Source organism: Littorina saxatilis, linkage group LG1 (genome assembly GCF_037325665.1).
Source record: "Littorina saxatilis isolate snail1 linkage group LG1, US_GU_Lsax_2.0, whole genome shotgun sequence".
Classification (NCBI taxonomy): Eukaryota; Metazoa; Mollusca; class Gastropoda; order Littorinimorpha; family Littorinidae; genus Littorina; species Littorina saxatilis.
In genome coordinates this window covers 70478571-70505732 of record NC_090245.1, presented here as the reverse complement: position 1 = coordinate 70505732, position 27162 = coordinate 70478571, and the positions used below count along the sequence as shown (strand labels likewise).

Genomic DNA, 27162 nt, shown 5'->3' with positions numbered 1-27162 from the left:
AGAGAGAGAGAGAGAGAGAGAGAGAGAGAGAGAGAGAGAGAGAGAGAGAGAGAGAGAGAGAGAGAGAGAGAGAGAGAGAGAGAGAGAGAGAGAGAGAGAGAGAGAGAGAGAGAGAGAGAGAGAGAGAGAGAGAGAGAGAGAGAGAGAGAGAGAGAGAGAGAGAGAGAGAGAGAGAGAGAGAGAGAGAGAGAGAGAGAGAGAGAGAGAGAGAGAGAGAGAGAGAGAGAGAGATAACAGGCCAATCACTAGCAAGCAGCGTGTCTCACTACGTGCTCGCCGACCACGTATTGAGACACGCCTCTCGCTAGTGATTGGCCTACAATGGCATGCTTGTTTGTTTGCCACTATATTTTCAAGGGAGAGCAAATCCGCAATGCATAAAAAAATTCACTATTTGATTTCGGAACATGGTCTATTCTACTGTGGGCTTACCTTCTTGATGACTTCAGTGATTTCTGCCTTGCGCTTCTCCTTGTGTGAGTGCTCCTCATCTATACCTTGCTGGAGTTTCTGGTTCTCCTTCTGCAGAACCGCCTGTTGCTTGGCCAGAGAGTGGTTCATTTCTGCTGTGGCTGCATTCTCCTTCATCTGTTTTAAAGAAGAGACGAATTCAGAAAATATAACTCTGTCGGGTTGTGAAGGAGTGAATTCCCTTGCTTCTACTCGGATAAACATTGGAGGGGCCAATCACAAACGAGGGGTGTGTCAGAAACATGTGGACAGGAGAAAGTGTGAAGTTATTTTTCAGAGGAAAAGCAAAGGTGTTCACTCTTTCACAATCCATACAAACCCAACAGAGTTTTTTTTAGTTAGTTGAAACCAACGCCTTTGATGTCTGAGGAAACTTTGCCGAGGTCATTGTAGCAGAAACATGCATATCACTAGAGAGGAAGTCTTACGTTACTTTGAACAGTGATGTGGGACCATGAGTACTGTTCTTTTGCCATACACAAGGCGATCCCGGTGAAAAGAGCGCAGGGGTCCAAATTTAGGAACAAATTTACACAGATGATAGGATTGCTACTGACTGCTTCTTTACCTTGATAACAAGCTCCTTGGTAATGCGATTCACATCAACTTTGCAGCGTGCCTGAGTTGCCTTGAGTGTCTCCATTCTTTTCTCAAGATTTCTGGCATGGGTTTGCTCTCGGCTGCACACACAAAAAAGCACCACAAATTAATAAGGAACTTAAATCCAGTATGAGTCTACATATACAGGTGGAAAACGTCTGATGTGTGTTTGCTCACAGCTCGAAACACAAAAAAGCAACACAAATGAGTAAGGAACTAAATCCAGTATGAGTCTACAAGTAATGGTAGGAAACTTATACTAATCTGCTATATTCTGCTTTGAAACATGATTGTACTACTGCTTTCTCCACATGAATATCTGATTTTTGTAACACCCCTCTCTCTGTTTCTGTCTCTGTCTCTCACACACACACACACACACACACACACACACACACACACACACACACACACACCACACTCACACAAACAGATGTGTTCCAAGCTGTATTTAAATGATTGCTTAATTAGTGCCTCATTCAACCTTTCACATTTAAAGCATCTTTACACCTGCATTTAAATCTGAACAATTCTGCCAGGGAGATGTTGCAACAAACTGACCTTATTTTGTCATTGAGCATATCCACTTCTTTGTCTTTCTCTCCTGTCAGCAGTCGTAGTGTGTTAAGTTCAGCAAGAATCTGCCAAAGAAACAAAAATAAGCCAAATCAGTCTAACCATACAAATTAACGTCAGCAGCATTTACACTTACAGAGGGAAAAAATACTGTGACAGTATATGTATTTGTAAACACTCTCACAAACACAAAGATACCTGCAGAAACACAAACACAAAATTACCCTCTCTGTTCTGTTCTTTGCCCCCCCCCCCCCCCCCCCCCTGCATATACACACTCACAAACACATTTTTACCCTCCCTCTACTCCTTATTACTTGTTTCCCTCCAACACAGATGCGTTATTCACAAAACTGCAACCAAGGCCTGTTGTTAGATACACAAACACACACGGGTGCTGGTGAATGAATATCCAGCCCATTAATTAACTCTTTGACTCGGCCCTCGCGGTAGCACTAATTTGTCCCTCATCTTCTCCTTCGTCTGCTGACCGAGACCTAGGCAGGCAGGCAGGCAGGCAGGCAGGAAGGCAGGCACACACACACACATTACACGATGTATCTACTTTACTAGCTTGACCCACCTTCGGTCCATCCTCAGGCGTCAGTTCACTGTACTGTGTGGCAAAGTCGCCGTGCTGTCTCTTGGCCTCCAGTTCAAACTTGTGCAGCACTTCCTGCAGTCGTGATTCCATCTTCACCAGGTGCTCCTCTGCCTGCTGTTGTTCTTCCGACACACACTCGTGATCCTGGCTCAGTGTCTGCAATGACCACGATAATCTCATACACTTGTATCTCTGTGTGTCCACCTGCGCTAAACTTGCCAGTTCATAGCATCAGCAGGCTGCAGACTATGAGCGACACAACTGTTGAATGCTGAAGAAAAAGTCTCTCTGTGACTCCAACATTTGACAAGGGTCAACCAAAATTGAGTCATGTCTGGAGATCATCAAACCCTATATAAGTGTGCAAAGTTTCAAAGCTCTAGTTTCAAAAACATCTGAAATAACCTCAACGTTAAGTTTTTTGTCTGCAGGCGGGCGGCCGGCCGGACGGCCTAACACTGCTCATTCCTTAGACTCTTCAGATTACTAAGGTGAGTCAAAAAACTAAATACCTTCAACAGAGAATCTTAAAACAAAAGAGATAGAGCACAGATCTGAAGGGAAAAAAATGGAAGTAAGCGCTCTAAATGCCAGGAGATTGGTTCTGCATTTCTCTTACTCAATTGCTCATGTAGTAGGTATGTAAACATGTGAAATAATTCCTAACAAGGATTATTTCTTATTTTACACAGACTGTCCGTGGTAGCATTTATCTTAGCATTCAAGAGGTGACTAAAGTAAAAGGGACACAACTACGCTTATTATTTTGACATGTATTTCAGTGGGTTACTTCCCTTGACTTAAATTGGCTACTTGTTGTCATGTTCTGGTAATTGCAATTATCAAGTTATAAAATAGAAGTAGTGATGAGAAAATTATCAGAAGTATCTGAAAGTCATTGGTTACATTTAAGGAATATTTAGATGTTGAAATTATATTTTTAACTATGAAGATATATTACTTATGATGAAACCACCTTCCAACTTTTTGAGTTCCCATGTCTGGAAGTGGGGTTTCTCTCTTTTTGATGGATGATGTTCTGAGAGAGATGGCACCGGCTTCGGGTGGCCAGAACATGGGGGTTAAAGTGCTCCTAATTCAGGTAAGAGACTGAAAATACTGTGGGAGATGATCACACAAACTGTTTACTTGTATTTCTATGCAAAGATAAATCATGGATGAATAATATTGAAGATGATTCCAGTAGATAGAAAATGGAATATGTCATTGTCTGTTGTGTGGCCATGTGGTCTTGAGTTTGAGAAAAACCTGTGTGAGGTATCGGAAAGAGTTCTGTGGTTCGAAATGTTATGTTTGTAATTTGTATCAAGTTTCTCTGTTGGTTACTATTTGTATTTGTCACTTTGTGATGGGAGAAAATACATGTTGAGGAGTCTAACTTTGACTGATGGAGTTGGGACTTATAGGACTGTTCAGTTTGATGCGAGTGGAATCACATTTGTGTTAGTGTATACAGTTCTTTTATGACACTGTGTACAGTATGGCTGCATGAGTAAGATAAGGCTGAAATGTATTTTAGTCATATCAAAGAACTTGAGGCATCAAGTGTTTTGGTTCTTCTGTGAGTGGTGTATTTTTAATTCATCACTAGTGGACGTAGTGACGTTTTGATTTGACTTTGTTGCACTTAGTCATATGCAACTCAAAACACAACTTCTTGTTCATGTTTAAAAGAAAGTTGTTATCATAGATGGTGATCGAACATTTTCTTGTCAATGTTGATTCCTATGTCGTGCGTCACATGACATACTATTCGGTTCTAAAGCGCTCAAGTTTTGTCATCAGTCATAAGAGGTTGTCTCGTTTTGTATTTGTATTCTAATCCTATGTTCTTATTGTCAGTTTGTTTATTATTTACATTTGTTTTGTCATAGTGTGTTTATGAGTGTTATGCATTGTATTTTCAGGGGCACTTTTCCTACCTCCCCTTCAGAGCTGCGTTTTAGTTTATGTTTTTTCCTCAAGTGTTTAGTTTAGCTAATAGTAGGTAGCGGCAGTAACGCTAGTCCCATGCGGGAAAGCGAGATCTGTGCTGAAAATAACACGTTTTCAATTTCCGACAGCTTTCAATATATGGCATATTATTGAAAATGGAAACTACAGAAATGAAGTTGGATTCTTTGTCTTTTACCCCATGCCATTTGTTTGCAAAATGTGCTTGGATTGAATGCGTGTGCGTGAATCACAAATACTCTCTCCGGATTTTCGGACAGCCGTGACGCGACCGCCATTACTACTTGCTCTTCAACTTTTTGTGGTGTTTCCCTTTCGGCGTTGTATTTTCTAAAAATAGTTTCATTCAACGATCGGAAACCAGTGTCAACTGCTAAAGAAAGAGTCCCTTTTCTTTCTAGGGGGGGTATTTTTTAGATTAAATCGATGGTGGATTTTAGACATGGACAATAAAAAATTGCCCAACTTTAACCTTTCGTAACTTAAAAACAACTCAAACGATCGTAGTCGTAAAAGATGCGCTAGAAAGTCCGATTTCTTGTGAATCCTCCAAATATGGAAGTTTCCGTTTAAGATTCATGCGCGCGAAGCGCGAGCCAATCAAAACCGAGGACCTGCAAAACCGGTAAAATCCGTTGCGTTGATCGCGAGTCATGGCGGAGTATTCAAGCGAAGCGATGGTGACGCACGCTTCGAGACAATTTGTGGAAGAAATCAAACCCATCCTTGGTAAGTGTTGATGTTTTTCTGTTCATTTAGTGTTTAGAAGTTGATCTGTCGAACCATTCTGCTGAATTTAGCGTTTTGAGTGCGTAGTTTTCATTTTGATGATAGTAGTTTGTGCTGGGTCATTTTGTATTGGGTGTTGAAATGGGGGTACTCGATAAACGACCTAAGTTATTTTTTGCCTTTCGCCGTACATGTGATATATTTGTTTCAAACTAATCTTGAATTATTACTCCGATGGTTTTTGTTTCTCAGTTGTTGTTTTCTTGAGGATTAAATTAGGATTAAAAGGAATAATTGTTCCTTTGCTAAAACCGGAAGTGCAAGACTAGGCCTAGCAACGAGTAGCGTAGCTTACATGCACTGACCCTAGCGCATCTCCATTCCTTCTTCCTTTTCCCCCCAGTTAATCAGAGTTTATGGTCCATCAAACTTGTGTGATTACTAATTTGTTTCTCATGACAAGCAAGGTGATATAATAAATTAGAAACGAGTTAAAAAATAACCAAATACATGACAGAAAAACAAAGCAAACTTTTGTTTTGGGACAAAAGTAAAACTGAAAGTAAACAGGCCTTCATGGTGGCTTCCAGTAAGTTCGTCACACGGTAGATTCGTCACCGGTCCCGGTAACTTCGCCACAGTAGTCCGAGCGCGGCTCTCTCTATCTCTCTCTCTCTCTCTCTCTCTCTCTCTCTCTCTCTCTCTCTCTCTCACCTCCTTCCACCCCTCCCTCTCCTCACATTGAGTTTCTCTGCCTCCTTGACAGTGAGGTTGAAGTCATAGGACTCCCTCTCTCTCTCTCTTGGTCGCGCGTGTGTGGGTGTTAGTCAGTGTGTGGGTGTGTGTGCGATGGTGTGTGTGAGTGTTTGTGCGTTTGTACGTGCGTGTGTGTGCGTGCGTGTCATGGATATGGGTGTATGTACGTCCGTCCGTCTCTCTCTCTCTCTCTCTCTCTCTCTCTCTCTCTCTCTCTCGCTCCCTCTCTCAGACTACATGCTTTTGAGAACTGCTCAATGAGTAGATCTCGGGTTGAGAACTGCTCAATGAGTAGATCTCGGGTTTTAAAATAACAACGCTCGGACTGTGTCGTCTGAAAACTGCTCAGTTGAGAACTGCACAATGAGTAGATCTCGGGTTTTAAAATAACAACTCTCTCTCTCTTTCTCTCTCTCTCTCTCTCTCTTTCTCTCTCTCTAAAAAATGTCAGTGAATCTTGAATCTCTCCCACAAATCAAACATCTGAAAGCATAAGCTCTAAGCTTAACACCCGCCCACCCCTGCCAGTAATTTCGTCACGGGTGACGAATCTACCGCGTGACGAACTTACTGGTAGCCTTCATGGTTTCAGTACAAAAATATTATGAACATAGTATTACATTTTTGTTTTGTTTGTGCGTGTTACAGATGATGCTCACTTCCAGCAAATGAAGTCTGCTTTCACACTCACAGCAACTGGAAGAGGTCGACCACCCAAACTTCAGCTGGTACCACTGACCAACAAGCTATTGTTGCAGCTGGATCTGCTTCGGTTGGAAACAGGGAGGGATTGGAGTGACCTGGTTTAATTTCTCCCCAAAGTGTTCGAGTGAACTTGCTGCAAGGACTTGAAATCAAGGCAGAAATTGAGGGAACAGTGAAAGAAGCAACAAAGCTGGGGAATAAGACTGGATTAGAACTAGAAGCATTTTTGGATATCGACGCAGGGCGTTGCATCATGGGCCGGAATGTTGGGGTTCATTTGCTGAAACATAGGATCACAAGAAACCACCTGCTCAATCCGGACCTTCTGGAAGACCTTGACCGTCCATCAGAACTTGTGAATGGCATGGTGCTCGATCTAATATCGTTCCACAAAAAGGAGAACCTATCGCTGACTTCTGCCAGATTCCTGCATCGGTTGTTTTTGGACACAACATTGTGCTTGCACCATTTTCTTCTTCTGGCAGAACATTCACAGTCGAATCTCCAGCAAACCTGCCTGCCATGTACACCTGTTTCAAGCAGTACTTGACTGACAACTTTGTTTGACTGACTTTGAAGAAGGGGTATATATGCATTTGACTGTCACTTCTCATCCGACTGTGCACTTTGCAAGAATTTAGTTTTCCCCAGAGAACTGTGAACAATGTTAGTAAATTTATCCCACATACGTGAGAGAGATAACCGTGAGATAAAAATCGTTCAAATCACACGTGTGTATATCATGTAAATGAGGTCAACCGGAAGGTCAAGCTATGTAAATTAGTAGTACATGGGATAAACCGGAAGGTCAAGCTAATCCTATCGAGGAAGGATATGCTTTGCTGTTGTTGTTCCTTTTGGTTTCTTTTATCCTGTGGCCACTGCTTTTCTTTTTATCTGGTATATTTTGAAGTGATGGGTTTGATTTCTTCCACAAATTGTCTCGAAGCGTGCGTCACCATTGCTTCGCTCGAATACTCCGCCATGACTCGCGATCAACGCAACGGATTTTACCGGTTTTGCAGGTACTCGGTTTTGATTGTTCGAATATTAAACTTAACAGTGTTGACAAAGGCGAACTACTTTGTCCTAGTTTGAGAGTGTGTGTCATGGCGGAGGAATGAATGTCAAATTGAGTAAAGTGGTTTGAAGTTCTAAAGCGGTTGATCCAAAGGCAATATCGCTGTCGGTGACTTTTAGTTAGATCTGGCACAGAAGTATATAATGTAGGATAAACAGAATACTACATGGCTTGCTGTGTCGTACCAGATTTACACTCGTTGCTTTTTCAAATAGTAAACAGCTCGCTTTCGCAGTTCACTATTTAAACAAGAAGGGCAAAGCCCATACGACTCACATCCTTGACCTTTACATGACCTTGACCTTCAGGGTCAAGGTCAAATAACTAAACCTAGCAATGACATCATACACTAAGAACTGCTTTACACATTTTTCCTACCAAAATACATGTGACCTTGACCCAAGGTCAAGGTCATCTAAGGTCATGCAACACAAAGCTGTTAATTCAAGACATAGGAAGTACAATGGTGCTTATTGGCTCTTTCTACCATGAGATATGGTCACTTTTAGTGGTTCACTACCTTATTTTGGTCACATTTCATAAGGGTCAAAGTGACCTTGATCATATGCGACCAAATGTGTCTCATGATGAAAGCATAACATGTGCCCCACATAATTTTTAAGTTTGAAACAGTTATCTTCCATAGTTCAGGGTCAAGGTCACTTCAAAATATGTATACAATCCAACTTTAAAGGACCCTTGCGACCTTGACCTTGAAGCAAGGTCAACCAAACTGGTGTCCAAAGATAGGGCTTACATTGCCCTGTATAGCATACATAGCTAAGGTTGCCATTCTCGATAACTTCAGAAGAAAATGTGAAAAATGGCCGTTTTTAAGACAACAATTACGGCCCCTGTGACCTTGAACTTGATGTGAGGTCAAGTTGCCGCACATGTTTTTTGAGATCTTGTAACCATACACCATCAGGCCACATCAGGTGTTGATAGACTTAATAGTGTCCAAGAAATATCCAACGTTAAAGTTTTCCGGGCGGACGCCGGGACGGACGGACGGACGACTCGGGTGAGTACATAGACTCACTTTTGCTTCGCATGTGAGTCAAAAAACAACTCGTGTAAATCTGGTACGACACAGCAAGCCATGTAGTATTCTCTAGATCTTACTTCAATCAATCAATCAATATGAGGCTTATATCGCGCATATTCCGTGGGTACAGTTCTAAGCGCAGGGATTTATATATATATTTTTTTAATTTAAAAATTTTTTTTTTTATGCAATTTATATCGCGCACATATTCAAGGCGCAGGGATAACAGTGACATTTTTATCTAAGCCTATACAATTTTGCCAGGAAAGACCCTTTTGTCAATCGTGGGATCTTTAACGTGCACACCCCAATGTAGTGTACTTGATTGAACACATATTTGTGAAGATAACATTGTAATCAATCTACACACCAAAAATCATGGCTGTATTTTCAGTAGTTTCTGAAATATTTCAATCTGAAATGTGCTACCCCCCTCTGGGGGGGGGGGGGGGGGGTTTGTCCACTCTTGGGGGATTATTTTCAACATTACACTGAATTTTACTGATGTCTGTAAAGATTACACTGTAATCTATCTACACACCAAAATTTTTCGTTGTATCTTAAATAGTTTCTTAATTATTGGCCTTGAAGTGCGAAAAACTGTAATTTTCCTGTTTTTCCGCTTGACAAATTGAGGTTTTTGACATTTTTGAGGCTCTTATACTCCAAAAGCATTGAACTAAGCTGTCTGAAAAAAAATAGCCATGTTCTACACACATTTGTTTGGAATATGTGAAAGTTTCAGACAGCTGCTATACATATTGTGTGAATTGTGATGACCCAAAGTTGCCCTCCCGTGCAGTTTTGCGATGGGTTTAATTGTGTTTTTCGTGAAGTTTGCATGCTTGCTGACAGAAGCCATATGAGATTAGAGGGCTAGAACTATGTGTTTTTTCTATTCTTGGTTGCTGATAACAGATCCTGAAAAGTTGAAAGGGCTGAGGATAACTATGTGGTACCCACATGCTGCTGAAGTTGCCCTATTTTACAGTTTTAAGCAGAGTCGCGACAGCGTATGTACTAAAATATCAAAATCTCAGGAACTAATAAAGGTATCCACTTACTTTTTTTTGTGTTTTGCTTGTACTTTATTTTTCTTTCAAGACATCACAAAACATTCACTCTCACTTCAAAACCAAGTTTTGACTGCCGCTACCTACTAATAGTTATTGTTTTTACCGCAGTTGTGTATAAGAAAAGAAGTGTTAGCGTTAGTGTGAAGAAAAGGTAATAAATGTTTAAGAGTAAATTACAGTGTGTTGCCTTGACGACTGTGTAGTAGTGAAAGTTGTTTGAGTGTTGATGTCGTGAAAAGTAAAACTCAGTCTTTGTAGAGTAGACTTTTTTCTAAGAAATCTCTTTTCCCGAACCCGACCTTATGTCCACTTAATACATTCCGGCGAAGTGACAAGGTTTAAATAAAATTTGGCAATACGACTACTTGTAGTATTGGCAAGGTTTACATGCATTTAGAACGTTTACTTCCCTTTGTTTGTCAGATGTTCAACCGAGAAAATACTCCACCAACCTCTAACTCCTGCTCCAGTGTTGTGTTGTGTGTAGTAAGCTGGCAGGAGACAGCCTGAGCATTGATCAGCTCCTCTCTCACTTTCCTGCTCTCCTGAATCTCTGCTTCCCTCTCCTCCTTGGCGCCGCCTAGCTGGCTGGTGGTGCTCTGTTGTGTTGCAACAAAAACACAGGAAAGGATGATTCTCATTTTCTCAGGTGCTACATAATCTGTTCGTATAGGAAACGATACAATAATCTTCAGCACTGGAAACAAAATAGAACAAGTCACGTAAGGCGAAATTACTACATTTAGTCAAGCTGTGGAACTCACAGAATAAAACTGAACGTACTGGATTTTTTCACAATGACCGTAGTCCGCCGCTTGTGCAAAACGGAGTGAAACTGACGAGCCTGTTCAGCGCGGTAGTGGTTTCGCTGTGCTGCATAGCACGCTTTTCTATACCTCTCTTCATTTTAACTTTCTGAGCGTGTTATTAATCCAAACATCAGGCATGGTACTGAAGGAATGGCAATTTCAGCTGAAATAAAGCCGGGGGTCCAGGGGGCCGCTTAGGCCCCCTGGCGGGGTCAAGGGGCAGCGCCCCTTGTGGGGGTCAGGGGGCGTTGCCCCCTGAAGCTGACGACTTTTTACTAATTCAAATGTGTTTAGTGCCCTCTCCTTGAAGCTGAGAGGGATATAAGTGAAAGATAACAAGGCTTGAGTAAGAAAAAATAATAATCTCAAGTCAATCAGCAGATTTTTTTTATTTTTTTTATTTTTTTAAATTTTTTTTTTTTTAATTTTTTTTTTCTTTTTCGAATTTTCGTTTTCGGCGGATTTCCGCCGATCGGCGGAAGAGTACCATGCCTGAAACATATCACATCTATATATGTTTTTGGAATCAGGAACCGACAAGGAATAAGATGAAATTATTTTTAAATCGATTTCGGAAATTTAATTTTGATCATAATTTTTATATTTTTAATTTTCAGAGCTTGTTTTTAATCCAAATATAACATATTTATATGTTTTTGGAATCAGGAAATGATGTAGAATAAGATGAACGTAAATTTGGATCGTTTTATATAAAAAAAAATTTATTACAATTTTCAGATTTTTAATGACCAAAGTCATTAATTAATTTTTAAGCCACCAAGCTGAAATGCAATACCGAAGTCCGGCCTTCGTCGAAGATTGCTTTACAAAAATTTCAATCAATTTGATTGAAAAATGAGGGTGTGACAGTGCCGCCTCAACTTTTACAAAAAGCCGGATATGACGTCATCAAAAGTATTTATCGAAAAAAAGAAACAAGAAGGGCAAAGCCCATACGACTCACATGCTTTACACATTTTTCCTACCAAAATACATGTGACCTTGACCCAAGGTCAAGGTCATCCAAGGTCATGCAACACAAAGCTGTTAATTCAAGACATAGGAAGTACAATGGTGCTTATTGGCTCTTTCTACCATGAGATATGGTCACTTTTAGTGGTTCACTACCTTATTTTGGTCACATTTCATAAGGGTCAAAGTGACCTTGACCTTGATCATATGTGACCAAATGTGTCTCATGATGAAAGCATAACATGTGCCCCACATAATTTTTAAGTTTGAAACAGTTATCTTCCATAGTTCAGGGTCAAGGTCACTTCAAAATATGTATACAATCCAACTTTGAAGAGCTCCTGTGACCTTGACCTTGAAGCAAGGTAAACCAAACTGGTATCAAAAGATGGGGCTTACTTTGCCCTATATATCATATATAGGTGAGGTATTCAATCTCAAAAACTTCAGAGAAAATGGGAAAAATATGAAAAATAGCTGTTTTTTAGGCAACATTTATGGCCCCTGCGACCTTGACCTTGAAGCAAGGTCAAGATGCTATGTATGTTTTTTGGGGCCTTGTCATCATACACCATCTTGCCAAATTTGGTACTGATAGACTGAATAGTGTCCAAGAAATATCCAACGTTAAAGTTTTCCGGACGGACGGACGGACGACTCGGGTGAGTACATAGACTCACTTTTGCTTCGCATGTGAGTCAAAAAACGTCCGGGGATATCATACCCAGGAACTCTCATGTCAAATTTCATAAAGATCGGTCCAGTAGTTTGGTCTGAATCGCTCTACACACACACACGCACAGACAGACACACACACACACACACACACACACACACACACACACACACACCACGACCCTCGTCTCGATTCCCCCTCTATGTTAAAACATTTAGTCAAAACTTGACTAAATGTAAAAAAAAAAAGGAAGAGAGTAATGAATGAATGAATGAATGAATGAATGAATGAATGAATGAAGGAAGGAAGGAAGGAAGGAAGGAAGGAAGGAAGGAAGGAAGAACAAATATCTGCAGTTTTATCCCTTGACAGTTGTTTATTCTCTTTCTTGGTACAAGCAAACAGTTGAGTGATCATTATTTCTTGGTGTAGTTGTACAGTTATTAAAATACACACAGAAATATATCAACTGCCACTTATACAGCATGGTTATCATATTTTGAGTCCAACATGAAGGTAATCATGATCAACCAGGATAACTAACTGATCCATCGACATTAAACGGGTTGAACTGGAGATGGGTATTGAACTGGACATCACATGGGTGTCATGGTCTGAGTCCAACATGAAGGTAATTATGATCAACCATGGGTATAACTGACCCATCAATGTTACACTAGTTGAACGGGACAACACTTACCAACAGATCTGCTCTCAGACGCACCATCTCACTGTCTACTTCTTGCAGACGGAGCTCTAACGCAGTCTCTGATTGGCCAGCAACTCCTGCTTGCCCTTCCCCTGACCCCGATTTGCGTAGTTGATTGACACGATCTTCAAAAATGGAGGATCGCTCTCTTTCATGAGCCAGTTCCATTTGAAGCACTTGAACCTGCCGAGGGAAGTTTATATTCACTATGTGATCATGCTGGTTACCACATTGTCAAAGTAGGTTTTATGAAGTGTAAAGTGGGATGTGTGCTTGCTGCATGTGTACTATAGTCTTTTAATCAAACTATACAGTAGAAATAACTGGAATCCAAAGAGTAGCCCAAATATGTACTGTATCATTAACATTTCTCAGAAAATGTTGCTTCGTAGGTGTGTGGCTTCCGGATGTGTTCCATTCTTTACCGCCAAGTAAAATGTTTCTGATCATGCTCTTTCTTGAATGTGTGATGAAAGTCGCTACAGTGGAACCCCCATTTTATTAAGACCTTCCACAATCTGAGAAATTCAGGTCTTAAAAAGGAAGGAGTCTTAAAATGGAGGTAAATTTACTGACCTTAAATTATTAAGAAAAGAACATCTGAGAAAACAGGGTCTTAGACAGGGAGAATTCTCAAATTCGGGGGGTTTCCACTGTACTCTCCTTCACAGCACTGAGGCCTAGTTCTCATCCAAGACAACTTAGTCAAGGTTTTTTAACCAACGCTTTCGAGTACAGTGGAACACCCTTTTAAGACATTATAAGACTCCCTCTGTTTTAAGCCCTGATTTTGTCAGATTTTTAGAGGTCTTAAAAGGGGGTTCCACTGTACTCAAATGCAAAAAAAAGCCATTTGCTAGAATGTTGTGGCATCACAGACCTGAGACTGTTTGTGGCTGAGGGACAGAGTGGCTGCCTCAAACTGTGTCTTCACTAGCGTCAGCTGGTTTAGCAGGTCAGACTTTTTCTCCGTTACAGTGTCCATCATTTCACCTCTCTCCTGCAACTCTCTTTCAAGCTCCTCAACCTGAAATAAAACACCAGAATCAACTATTATCATAGTTTTTTTTCTGAAAGGTTTATTGACATCAGATTATCCCAAACTGAACTATTATCGTACACTTTTCTGAAAGGTTTATTGACATCAGATTAGCCCAAAATGAACTATTATCGTACACTTTTCTGAAAGGTTTATTGACATCAGATTCAACAGTGCAAATCAAAGAGCAATCATCCACATTTCATTTGAATGGTGTAGATTGAAACGCAGTGTACAAACAAGATGTTAATTAGGAGTATCATTTGCAGGAAGTCTCATGTAAATATATTTCATGAAGATCTGTCCTGTAGTTTTCCGGGAATAGCTCTACACACACACATATACACACATACACCACCACCCTCGTCTCGATTCCTGGTCTCAGCTAAAACAGTTAGTCAAAATTGACTGGAATGTTTAAAAAAAAAAAAACAAGGTCCTGAAAGAGAGATAGTCTCAAAGGGTGATGCAGGGGGGTGTAGGGGGGGGGGGGGGACATAGCTGACCTGAGCCTGGGAGGCTAAGGCAGTCTCCCTCTGCAAGGCCAGCTGGTGTTGCGTGGTGTCCAGTTCCGCCTCCATCTGCCTCAGCTGGGAGGTGACGGTCAACAGCTGCACGTCCTTCTGCTCAAGTTCTGACTCTAGTACTGCCACCTGGACACGGACAATAAAACATGCTTTGATAAAATAGCATACGTTCTGCGCCAAAAGCATTGCCTCTTGCGCAGACACAAAAAGCAAAAATCAGTGTGCCAGGTAATCATTGGTGTAGGTGGGGGTATGAACTATCTGACAGAAAAGTTGTTGCAGTACAGTGGAACCCCCCTTTTAAGACCTCCAACAATCTGAGAAAATCAGGTCATAAAAAGGAGGGGTCTTAAAACGGGGGCAAATTCACAAAGGTAATGAACAGAAAGTCTGAGAAAACAGGGTCTTTGTTACACGACACTTGAGATTGCCACAAGTTTTCAAACGTCGTATAGTTGTGTTCTTTTATTCTACGTCGCCCGTCTTCGCAGCAGCAGAAAACAACTCGTCAAATTGAGTTCGAGGATTTATTTAGCATTCCATACATACAACTGCACATCGTAGCAGAACTCAAAGTAGAAGCCTTTTTAACATACAAATCATGCTGGCCTATATAGTAAATACTCAATCTCGAGAATATTCCAGACCGAACATGATACAACTAAAATTAGATGAATAGAATGGACTAGAATAGTGACATTCTCTGTGACGTACATCAAAAGCGCCGACGCACTTAATCCGAGCGAACGCCACGAACCCACGACTCAAAACAACGTGGTAAACAACTTGTTTTGACAGGACTAGAAAGTTCACCTGCATTCTCGTTCAAACATAAATATTGTGTTTACAAAATATAATATCGGTACTTTCCCACAAAGTACAAATAAGTCAACTACATGCAACACACAAAACTGAACCAAAGTTCAGCAACGGCAGCGTTTCCAAACAGTCTTAAAAAGGGAGTCTTAAATTGTGGGTATCTTGAAAGGGGAGTTCCACTGTAGCATACATTCTCCGCCAAAAGCACTGCCTCCTGTGCACACACACACAATGCAAAAATCACTGTGTCATGTAATCATTGGTGCATGTGGGATATGAAATATCTGACAGAAAAGTTTTTGCGGCCTGCAGTATCATGGGATGATTATTACTCGTCCTTGCAGACCTTTACAGACCTGGGAATCCCTGTTTCGCACTTGGATTATTCTCAAACAAACTTGGTGTATTTTTTTTTTCAAATGAGCGTACTCCACACTAAATTCAAAAATCCATGATTTAAACGTGCTTCACACCCGTCTGTCGCACCGTTAATTAAGGTTACTACTTTGTAATCATGAATCAAAGTACTGGATCTGCTTCGGGTTGCGCTTGTGAAGAAAAATAGTCCAGGAATATTTCTCGTCATATTTTTTTTTCTCCACTGGCTGTACCGATCGTATTCTAGACAATCATGCGTACAAAATACGCCGAAATCGTATGGGTTCCCAGGTCTGCCTTTACTTCCTTTTGACATGTATTTGCCTAACAATACACTAATCAAATTGCTGGGATTCTAGCTTTCAGCATAGGTGCAGGCAACCATGTGTAATGCGAAACCAGCTCTAGTAATGTTTGGCCCTTCCAATGAGAGGACTAACCAAATATAGGACAAATCGTATTGTTTGTCAAGTGAAGTAAAATATTCCTGTCATGAAAAGATATGTGTTGTAACAGAACACTTGAAATTGGGAAGAATTTCTCATGTCTCATCAAACTAGCCAATTTTAACAGTCCTCCACTGCTTTTTTCTGTTCGCGATAGCACCACCTTGCCTAGATAAAAAAAACCATTAAAAGATAAGTTTTGTTCATCTCAAATTAATTCTTCGTTTGTCTGTCTGTCCACCATGAAGACCATTAGGTTGATGTCCTTGTGAATTAATGTTTTGTTTTGTCAAAAATGAAACCGTCCATTACCTAACCATTCTTATTTTTTTTATTCTGAACTTGCGAACCTTAATAGTCTTTTCTGATTTTAGATCTCGAGTGTCACAATTTGTTTTCTCACCCTTATCAAACTTTACCTTGGAATCTTTGCCTTCTTCCCTGGCGGCTCCCAGCTTGACCTGCCGAGCTTTGGTGACCTTGACCTGTCTCTCCGCTTCCTCTAGCTCCCCCTCCAGTCGCTGTTTGTCTCGCTGCAGGTACTCCACTTTTTGCTGCAGAGCTTTGTAGTCTGCTTGCACCTCGTCCAACTGACAACAGATAGAAGGGAAACTGCAGGGTCATGACGTCATTAATGTGATACATCTTGACTTTGCTGTATTACTTAATTCATGCTTGTTACTGGCAGTTCAAAACACAATCACTAGTACAAAGGACACTCAAAATGCAAGACAAAGTAGGAGTTGTCTTCATTAATCTCTAAGCACATCAGAAAAAAAGGCAAGACAGATCAAGCACTATTCACAAAAGCATAACAAAGAACATGGTTCAAAATAAGTATCATCCATGTTTCCGCTCTTCCCTTTCAATGTCATAGTCTTTCAAGGGACCCATAGTTGAAACCACACACACACACACACACAAACACATTTCAAACAGATCATTTCTCACCTCGTTTGACAGACTTTCTATCCTCTCTTTAAGCACAGCCGATTCTTCACCCTGTGACCTCTGAGTTTGAGCAGCCTTGACCTCTGCATATGCCTCCTCAAGGGCAATGTCTCGTGCTGACACCTGGGCTCGTAGCGTATCCATCTCCATCTCTAGGGCTTTGTTTTTGCGGATGAGCTGTGATGCTCTTGATTCAAGGGTCTGTATTTCGGCATTGAGGGACTCCAATTGAACTGCAGGAGAGATTATGACCCATGAAATATGAACAAGAAAACGATAACAGAAGATAAAAGTACGATAACAAAAGATTAAAGTACACTCAAATCAAGAGTTTGTGTGGAGGTGATAAACCCAAGCCCCAGCATTTCTTTTTCTTTGTAGACTGACAAGTGTTTGACGCACTGATTCAGAGCTCCAATCAGCAATTGTCAAGCGACACTGTGTATTTTTCCGGCTTAATTTTGATGACACCAGATTTACTTCAAAAAAGGGATGGTGATGGGAAAGGACAACAAACTAGCATCATGCAGTTCTAAGTAAGCTCATGCCTTAGAATGCAATCAGCAAAGTATCTAGTGGCACATTTTGGCCAAAGTGCTCTGGAGAAGTTTTTTCCAACAAATGCACAAAAGTGTTCATGAGCATGAACACAGACAGACATGTAGACAGACAATCAATCAATCAATCAATATGAGGCTTATATCGCGCGTATTCCATGGGTACAGTTCTAAGCGCAGGGATTTTTTTTAAATTTTAATTTTATGCAATTTATATCGCGCACATATTCAAGGCGCAGGGATTTATTTATGCCGTGTGAGATGGAATTTTTTTACACAATACATCACGCATTCACATCGGCCAGCAGATCGCAGCCATTTCGGCGCATATCCTACTTTTCACGGCCTATTATTCCAAGTCACACGGGTATTTTGGTGGACATTTTTATCTATGCCTATACAATTTTGCCAGGAAAGACCCTTTTGTCAATCGTGGGATCTTTAACGTGCACACCCCAAAGTAGTGTACACGAAGGGACCTCTGTTTTTCGTCTCATCCGAAAGACTAGCACTTGAACCCACCACCTAGGTTAGGAAAGGGGGGAGAAAATTGCTAACGCCCTGACCCAGGGTCGAACTCGCAACCTCTCGCTTCCGAGCGCAAGTGCGTTACCACTCGGCCACCCAGTCCAGACAGACAGACAGACACACACACTCACACACCGAATGTCATACCGTCACTGCCAATAGCCATTTTGTTGTCGGTAGGAGTGGGGGTGGTAGCAAGACCATGGCGTAACAGTTCACTCTCTTTCCTCAAGGCATCCATCAGATCTTCCAGTGTTTTGAGACGGGCAAAAGCTTCGTGACGCTCTTTGACCAAAATTGATAGTTGTCTGGAAAATAGAAACAATAACTCAAAGAGTGGGATCAGATATATGTACCTAGACTCCTAAGACTAAAGACAGCTACCTATCTGCTTCTTTGTTTTTGCCTCTGTTTTTTCTCATTTTTGTCTGAGAATCTCAAGGTCACTCACTCCGTCTCTCCTTCGATCTATCTGAAGCCTACTAAGAGAGACACAGACACATAGACACACTTTTTTCTCCCACATTCACAATGGCATACTGACAACTAAATTCATTAATACCAGAAAGCAACAAACCATATGCCACACAAAATTCAACTCACTGTTTGTAAGTGCTGTCGATGGTGACTTTCTCTGCCTGGATGTCATCTGTCTTCTCCTCCATTTCCTTGAACTTCTTCTCATACTCTGTAAGCTTCTCCCGCAGTAACTGAAATCAGACGCATACACTTTTGAGAAACAGTGTTAAGGGTAAAGAATGGTATCTGCGGATGAAAGCTAGGACACCTTCAAAACAACTAGAACACCTTGTGTTTATTCTTTTGTTTCAAAGAGCACATTTATAAATCTATCTTGCTGTGCTCCTTTATATCATAATATCCATGGCTTTGTAACCATGTATAAAATACTGTTTTCACAAACACCTTAATATGTCTGTCATTACTCGTTCTATAGCTTAGCCAGAGTTTCCCTTTAATGTCTTCTGAAGACATGCGTAGTGTAAAATCCCTTTCTATGAGCTTCTTATTCCAATGAAGGACACTAAAATGATGCTGTCTCCATTTATCGTAGAAAAAAAAAGGTCCTGCGGCTTGCCAACTTAAACTATTTTTGTGTGTTCTCTTCGGGTTTTCATGAAGCAACTCAACTCCTGAGATACTATACTTTTCCTGTGCTACCTTTTGGACAGTCACACAAACCCATGACACTGAAAATAATGTTCTTGCTTTTTAATTACCTGTAAAGTTTGCTTTAAAAAAAAAATATTCAAATCATCAAACCCACCAAATAAAAGACAAAGAAACAGAACAAATGCACACACACGGGCAAACAAAGAAATAGCACACTCTTTGCACAGGCACATAAAAAGAGCTATCACTACCTCAGGACACGCATTCAAGCAAACCTTAAGCCCTTCGCTGGTGTCCTTGTCAGGCAGCTGAAGGTCAGTAAGGTAGACGTGCCATTCTCGCAGCTGTTTCAACTGCTGTTGTCGTTGGTTCCACAACCAGACGACGGCTTCTGATTCCACCTCTGCCACCCCTTCCTGCTCCAGTTCTTTCAGGATGGCCTTGACACTGTCCGTCTGGCATGGTCAAGATCAAGGGCATGCAAGTGCAGAGAAGGTCAAGTGACATGCATCATGCAGTTAGAGTGATATGACAGAAAGGTGATGGCAAAATGTGAAAAGAAAACTTACATGAGGCTTTCTTTGATCTGTGAGATATTGAAGTGATTATTACCTTAAGGTACATAATTTGCAACTGTATCAAAATGAGGTACATTTATATTTACATTTACCCTTGGGGAGGGTCTGATGCTCCCAATAGGCTGTCTGTGAAGGGATACTTATTTCTCTCTCTTTCTCTGCTAAGAGATTTTAACAAATCTCGGAAGAAAGTCTGCTGACTTTCAATTGTTTATTTCACAATTTCTGATGTTTTATATCTATATATGGTGCTGTGCCAAAAGGTCGTTTATGGTCACTTGTTATTTTCAAATAAACAGAACTTTGACCCTTGTTAACTTTTTTTAAATTTTTTAATTTTATTCTGAGTAGGGATGTTATAAGAGATAGTGGAGACAGATTCAGCTTTTAACTTCAAGCCAATCCTGTAAAAAAATATATATATATCACCAAATTGTGGAGAAAATCAACCCCGAAAAGTGCAAGATTACCTGTGACCAAAAGTGATCCCCCACAAGGAAGCTCAGGGTTGGCAACAAACAGTCAGACTGAGCGGGTCTGATATATAACGTCTGCTTATCTTATTTTCACAGCTACAATGTTTGTTTTTTTAGGTATGACGTGAAAAATTACAGGAGACAATTTGGATGACCGATTGCAACGCCCTGTGTCCTTTTCGTCATGCAAAACGAAAAGTTCGTCTGCTGTCACCTGCCAGCGTATGGCTACAAAAAATGGGTGAAAAGGAAAGGCAAACATGATTGGTCGTAAAATAAAAGAGTTTGGCTTAACTAAAAGATCCAAAACAACATGTTTTGGGGAATAGCAAACAAGTGCGCACATTTGTGTCCTTTTGTTGCGTCCGTTAATTTATCAATTTCTGAACACACTGGATGTTCCCAGTCGAACCAACTGACGTATGGTAACTACTCGACACCCTGAAAACACCACTTCCGGTTTCGCGTTAAAAATGGCGATGTTCGAGCGGTATGGTAAGTTTTTAATCTTGTGTCGTTGTTTTCAAAATGTTGCATCCACGTTAAATGTTGCGATCGTTACCGTGACACTTCATATTTCATGTCTCTGTGATATTTTAGCGTTCTTGGTTGATCAAATGGTGCTGTTTACACAACTACAAGAAAATCAAAGTGATAGTCGACAGAAAGATGATGTTTTATGATCAAGTAACACTATCTATTCATTTATCTACAGAAAGTTATGTTTTATTTATCGTTTGTACAGCTAAATATGTCAGTTAGGATAACGTTAATAATTAGTGTTTTTCGCAAAATCATATTTGACCATCCCCCGAACAAAAAAGTCCCCCCAAAATGAATAAGGAAAACATCTTTTTCTGGCTAATGTTTGTGTCCTTGTAGTTTTGGTTGCAATCGATTTTTGTGTCTCTAGTTTTGGTTGCAATCGATCAAACAAATGCAAGTCTGCAATTTGTCAGTTGTCCTACAGCTTCTTGTTTTGAATGAGCAAGCTGGATGCACTCCTTGTTATTAAATAAATGTGGTTTTATTCTTTCACAAATTTGATTTCTTGTTTTTGTACAAACTTTTCCGTGTCTACATGCGCGGATGCAACATATGACACAGTGTTTCCAGAAATTATCTGAGAAAATAATTTCACTGAATATTTGTATCATACCAGGTCATTTAGTTTATGTTAATGTGTCTTTAAGCTTAATAAACATTGTTGTCCTTATTTACCATTAGAGCAATATTCCACCCAACACTGTGTCAAATGTTGCATCCGCGCGCAGACTACTTTCGTCAAATATTGATCCTTGTGTAATAATTACATAGAGAGTTATCTTTTGAACAACATAAATGTACTCTGCAAACACTAAACTTTCATGTAGGACAACCTGATACTGTCCTGCATAAATATTTTTGTTGTTGTAAAATGAACATTTCACAAACGACCTTTTGGCACTGCACCATATATGTTATGCTCAATCATCTGTTCCTTTCTCATACTTCTTCCTTTGCTTAATTGTTTTCCATTTTCTTGGTAACTCAAGAATAAAAGGTTTAATTGGTAAAACCTGTAAAATACTTTTGGGGAAACTGAAATACGTGTGTATCATAAAGGTCATGCCAAACAAGCAATTCTTAACCTAAAAAAACCCCGACAATACTTCAAAAAATGAAAAGAGAAAAGGCATACACACACACCCAAAACAATCATAATGTATACAAAGTTGTGAATTACTGCCTCACAAGTTGTGTTGCTCTGTATCACACCTCAACTTTCTTCATCGTGCATTCACACAGTGTTAGTGAAACATGGTACAATTACGCCATAACAGGGAGCAAAGAACATGTCATGAGCCCCATCTTACCTTTTTGGTCATTTGTCTTTGAGAGGAATGAGTTGAGTTTGGAATGTCGTAAGTTTTGTATGGCGAGATGGTGTCATCATCGTCTGGAAGAGCCAGCCTTAGCTTCATGTTTTCTTCACGGTATTCATGTGATCGCTGCTCCAGGCTACGATTCTTGTCCTTTTCTCGCTGAAGTTGTCGTCTCAGTTCTTTTTCAGATGCCTTCAAAGAAGAACGAAATAAATGTGGTTGAAATGTAAACTGATAAAACAGAAACAAGCACACATTCTCAAGGCATATATACCCTTTTGGGATTGATCCAGGTGAATCTGTTTTTGAAAACACATGTATAAGTTAAACAACAAGTGAAACCAACCAGGGAATAATATTCACAAAACTATGCCAATTAGAGTGAATTATTCCCCTTTGCTGTGAAAATCACTATGGCATTCTTTCCACTTCAAAGACAACTCCTTTCCTACCTGTAGTTTGGCGTTGTCAGTCAGCAGTTTCTCCTCTATCTGAGACAGACTGCCGGCCCTGTCTGCCCTCTCCTGTGTCAGTCGCTCTTCCGTCACACGTAGTCGTTGCTCCAGAGATAACACCTGCAGACAATAAATAATTTAAACTGCACTCAACTCTTGGCAAACATCCTGATTGTGAAATGAGTTGAGTGGCAAGTGGTGCAGCTGACTTCAGAACAATACAGTGGAACCCCCTTTTTTTTTAAGAACACCCCAAAATCTGATAAAATTAAGCCTGAAAAAGAAGGGCAAAGCCCATACGACTCACATGCTTTACACATTTTTCCTACCAAAATACATGTGACCTTGACCCAAGGTCAAGGTCATCCAAGGTCATGCAACACAAAGCTGTTAATTCAAGACATAGGAAGTACAATGGTGCTTATTGGCTCTTTCTACCATGAGATATGGTCACTTTTAGTGGTTCACTACCTTATTTTGGTCACATTTCATAAGGGTCAAAGTGACCTTGACCTTGATCATATGTGACCAAATGTGTCTCATGATGAAAGCATAACATGTGCCCCACATAATTTTTAAGTTTGAAACAGTTATCTTCCATAGTTCAGGGTCAAGGTCACTTCAAAATATGTATACAATCCAACTTTGAAGAGCTCCTGTGACCTTGACCTTGAAGCAAGGTAAACCAAACTGGTATCAAAAGATGGGGCTTACTTTGCCCTATATATCATATATAGGTGAGGTATTCAATCTCAAAAACTTCAGAGAAAATGGGAAAAATGGGAAAAATAGCTGTTTTTTAGGCAACATTTATGGCCCCTGCGACCTTGACCTTGAAGCAAGGTCAAGATGCTATGTATGTTTTTTGGGGCCTTGTCATCATACACCATCTTGCCAAATTTGGTACTGATAGACTGAATAGTGTCCAAGAAATATCCAACGTTAAAGTTTTCCGGACGGACGGACGGACGGACGGACGGACGGACGACTCGGGTGAGTACATAGACTCACTTTTGCTTCGCATGTGAGTCAAAAAGAAGGAAGTCTTAAATCGTAGGTAAATTAACAGAGGTTGCGAAAAGAAAATCCAAAAAATTAAGGTCTTAAAAGTCAGGAAGTCTTAAATTGGGTGTCTTAAAAGGGAGGTTCCACTGTACATTAAAATCCCTTCATCTGATGCAAATGTCAACATTCACCTAGCGCAAAGCAAAGGTTTACCTATATACCTATCCATTTTTCACTTTAGGTAACTTAAATGCTTATCATAATAACGCTACACACTGATTTCAATTACCTGTGAAATGGTTCAATGAATACCAGCTAAGAACATGTCCTTTTGATTAAACACATGCAAGAAGTCCACTGATTACTGTCCGTCTTCAAAGATTAATGAACCCATGATTTTGACACTCAAAATGCCTCTGTCATCCTTTTACCTTATCCTACCTAAAAATCAGTCTTATAAATGCATAGCAACAGTCTGTGTTGCAAGCCTAGGTCTTTGGTTTTTGATCTGATGCTTTGTTCTGACACCTGGCCGGTCGACTGTCCAATAGTCTTGACATGACGTAGAACTAGGAGCTCTTCTGGGTGAACTTTTTTTTGTAGGCAGGACATTCGGACCTATATGTATTCTCAGTCCAGGTCCAATTGACCTATTCAGCAGTCCTCTTTATCTGGAGACAACAGGGAACTTTATTGTTGTCTTTGTGTTATGAGTAATGCGATGTGCCCATGTGGTGCCAAAAGACAAATGTTCCCGTTTATGTACAATAAAATAACATTCGAGTATTCTTATCCTATCTTATCTGAACAGTTACTCAAGTATTAATTTCTCACCCGTTTTTCAGCAGCAGTGCCAGTAGAGCCCCCAGCGTCCAGCTGCAGTTGTAACAAGTCATTGATCTCTGTCACCTGAGCCAGCTGTTGACTTAGCTTGATGCTCTTCTGACACTCTGCCTCTGACTGCTCTTCACTGGACGATAGCAGCTCTTGCAGCTTCTTTATCTCTGTCTGAAGAGGATGAAATAGTGCAAGGTGTTATTCATTGATATGTGTATGATTGCACTGTAAATAAGGTTATGTTATTGTTTTGTTCCCCAATGATTGTACAGCGTTCAGAGCAGGATTTAACCCTGGATACACGCGCTTTATAAATATTATGAATTATTATTACAGTGGAACCTCCGTCTAAATCATAGTTTTTGCAATGTATTTGTCAGGACGAAACCAGTCAAATGAATGCCAATGCAGTCAAAGTATATAACTGGTTGTCAATTTCATTTCAGGTATTTGAGATTTATCATTCCTCTTGATGCTTCAGATTGTTGTAAAACAACAACCTTATACGCTCAAACACAAACACAAGCGAGCGCACACACACCACGCAAATATGACCTGATTCTCTGTGAAGATTGTGTAGCAACAGTAACAAGTCGCGTAAGGCGAAAATACAATATTTAGTCAAGTAGCTGCCATTTTTCAGCAAGACCGTATACTCGTAGCATCGTCAGTCCACCGCTCATGGCAAAGGCAGTGAAATTGACAAGAAGAGCGGGGTAGTAGTTGCGCTAAGAAGGATAGCACGCTTTTCTGTACCTCTCTTTGTTTTAACTTTCTGAGCGTGTTTTTAATCCAAACATATCATATCTATATGTTTTTGGAATCAGGAACCAACAAGGAATAAGATGAAAGTGTTTTTAAATTGATTTGAACAATTTAATTTTGATAATAATTTTTATATATTTAATTTTCAGAGCTTGTTTTTAATCCGAATATAACATATTTATATGTTTTTGGAATCAGCAAATGATGGAAAATAAGATAAACGTAAATTTGGATCGTTTTATACATTTTTATTTTTTTTTACAATTTTCAGATTTTTAATGACCAAAGTCATTAATTAATTTTTAAGCCACCAAGCTGAAATGCAATACCGAAGTTCGGGCTTCGTCGAAGATTACTTGACCAAAATTTCAACCAATTTGGTTGAAAAATGAGGGCGTGACAGTGCCGCCTCAACTTTCACGAAAAGCCGGATATGACGTCATCAAAGACATTTATCAAAAAAATGAAAAAAACGTATGGGGATTTCATACCCAGGAACTCTCATGTCAAATTTCATAAAGATCGGTCCAGTAGTTTAGTCTGAATCGCTCTACACACACACACAGACAGACAGACAGACACACACACATACACCACGACCCTCGTCTCGATTCCCCCCTCTACGTTAAAATATTTAGTCAAAACTTGACTAAATATAAAAAGAAAAGAAAAGATACTTTAGAATATTACTTTTAGGGCAGAGTTTTCATCTTTCTGTGCGTCCAAGGCTCTGGTGCGATCAGAACTTTTCTTCACATCTTCTACCTCCTTGGCTGCGGAATCCAGCTTCTGCCGAAGATGCTTGATCTGTAAAAAAAAAAAGTCACAAACAGTTCCTGGCACACCTGCAGATACAGTTCAGCAATTCTAAATTGCTAACTCAATAAATGCAGTTAAAAACAGCAACCCATCTCAAACATCTGATTGTGTGTCAGCTGTAGGTTCCCTCAAAAATTACTGACAATTACACATGATTTAATTGCATTCACAAATAAACACAGAAACAACGAACTTACGTGTTGTTAAATGATAGAGCTATAGGCTGCCATTTATCCAATTTGAATGAAATGAAGAAGACGTTTCATAAATATATAACAGCCTGAGCATTGTATTCAATGGTCTATGCATGCAATTCATTTGACAAAAGATCAATAAAGAAGAAGAAGAATTATAAGCAAGCCATTATCGTGATCAGAATTGAATATACTATCATAATGTTAATATTGAGTCAGCCCAGTTTATTCCTTTCCATAGCTTTTTTATATCTATGTTTCCTCATCTTTTCTTATACAGCCATACAGCAACGATACAAAGGTTACGCTCACCTCATTTTGAAGCTTATCATTTTCGCGCGAAAGTGAAGAAATCTTGTTCTGCTTTTGTTCCAGTTCTCTGTCAGACTCTGCTCGAGCCTGGCGAGCAGTTCGACTCATCTCAGCGGCCATGTTGTCCTGTACACCCTCCAGCTCCTCCTCCAGTGAAGACTGACGACTCTCAAGTTCACTGATTCGGGCTGAAAAATCATAACAGTTTTATCATACATTTTCAATATCATTATTAGTTGAGTGTTTCTGATGGATTTCAATTCAATTTCATTACCTTATTATCCTATCGCTGCAAAATTCGGCTCGCTTCCTCTCAGTGGAAAGGTAGCAGCAACAAGAGTCGCACTCACCCAGGTGTGTACGTGTTTGGGTGTAATCAGCCACCTGCACTTCTGGTAGAAAGACCGAGATCTTTTGCGTACCACAGTGGAGACACGAAGGTGGGACATGGACACCATCTCTCAGTCTGCATGTAATGGTGACCCATGTCTGGATTCGAACCAGTGACAGGAGGATTACAAATCTATGAGGGCTAGAATACCAACTGAGCTACCAGGCCCCCGGATTTACATGAATTTTAGAATTATTCAGTCAAAGTGGAGGGATGGTCTTATTCCATGTAAAAAGCCTGGATTAAGAATCTGAGATTGTGATCATAGTTGTTTACCGACGAAGGACTGTGCCTTTAAAACAT

At 40.2% G+C, this 27162-nt stretch overlaps 1 protein-coding gene and 1 long non-coding RNA gene across 2 annotated transcripts in view; one reads left to right on the top strand and one right to left on the bottom strand.

The window, feature by feature from the left end:
• LOC138977258 (trichohyalin-like) overlaps positions 1 to 27162 on the bottom strand; it is a 67098-nt gene that overhangs the window by 29946 nt on the left and 9990 nt on the right. The window contains exons 5-22 of the mRNA XM_070350165.1: positions 26469 to 26656; positions 25834 to 25950; positions 24376 to 24549; positions 22534 to 22656; positions 22073 to 22273; positions 19438 to 19617; positions 18635 to 18741; positions 18179 to 18339; positions 16947 to 17179; positions 16415 to 16585; positions 14332 to 14478; positions 13667 to 13813; positions 12778 to 12969; positions 10073 to 10219; positions 2231 to 2407; positions 1633 to 1712; positions 1040 to 1151; positions 433 to 588 (exon numbers count right to left, since the gene is read on the bottom strand). Coding sequence (XP_070206266.1) covers positions 433 to 588; positions 1040 to 1151; positions 1633 to 1712; positions 2231 to 2407; positions 10073 to 10219; positions 12778 to 12969; positions 13667 to 13813; positions 14332 to 14478; positions 16415 to 16585; positions 16947 to 17179; positions 18179 to 18339; positions 18635 to 18741; positions 19438 to 19617; positions 22073 to 22273; positions 22534 to 22656; positions 24376 to 24549; positions 25834 to 25950; positions 26469 to 26656 — 2813 coding nt within the window. The remainder of the gene's footprint in view (positions 1 to 432; positions 589 to 1039; positions 1152 to 1632; positions 1713 to 2230; positions 2408 to 10072; positions 10220 to 12777; positions 12970 to 13666; positions 13814 to 14331; positions 14479 to 16414; positions 16586 to 16946; positions 17180 to 18178; positions 18340 to 18634; positions 18742 to 19437; positions 19618 to 22072; positions 22274 to 22533; positions 22657 to 24375; positions 24550 to 25833; positions 25951 to 26468; positions 26657 to 27162) is intronic.
• On the top strand, positions 4426 to 9607 carry LOC138977275 (uncharacterized). The gene is made up of 2 exons (XR_011459241.1): positions 4426 to 4954; positions 6359 to 9607. It is a non-coding gene; the product is annotated as an uncharacterized lncRNA (long non-coding RNA).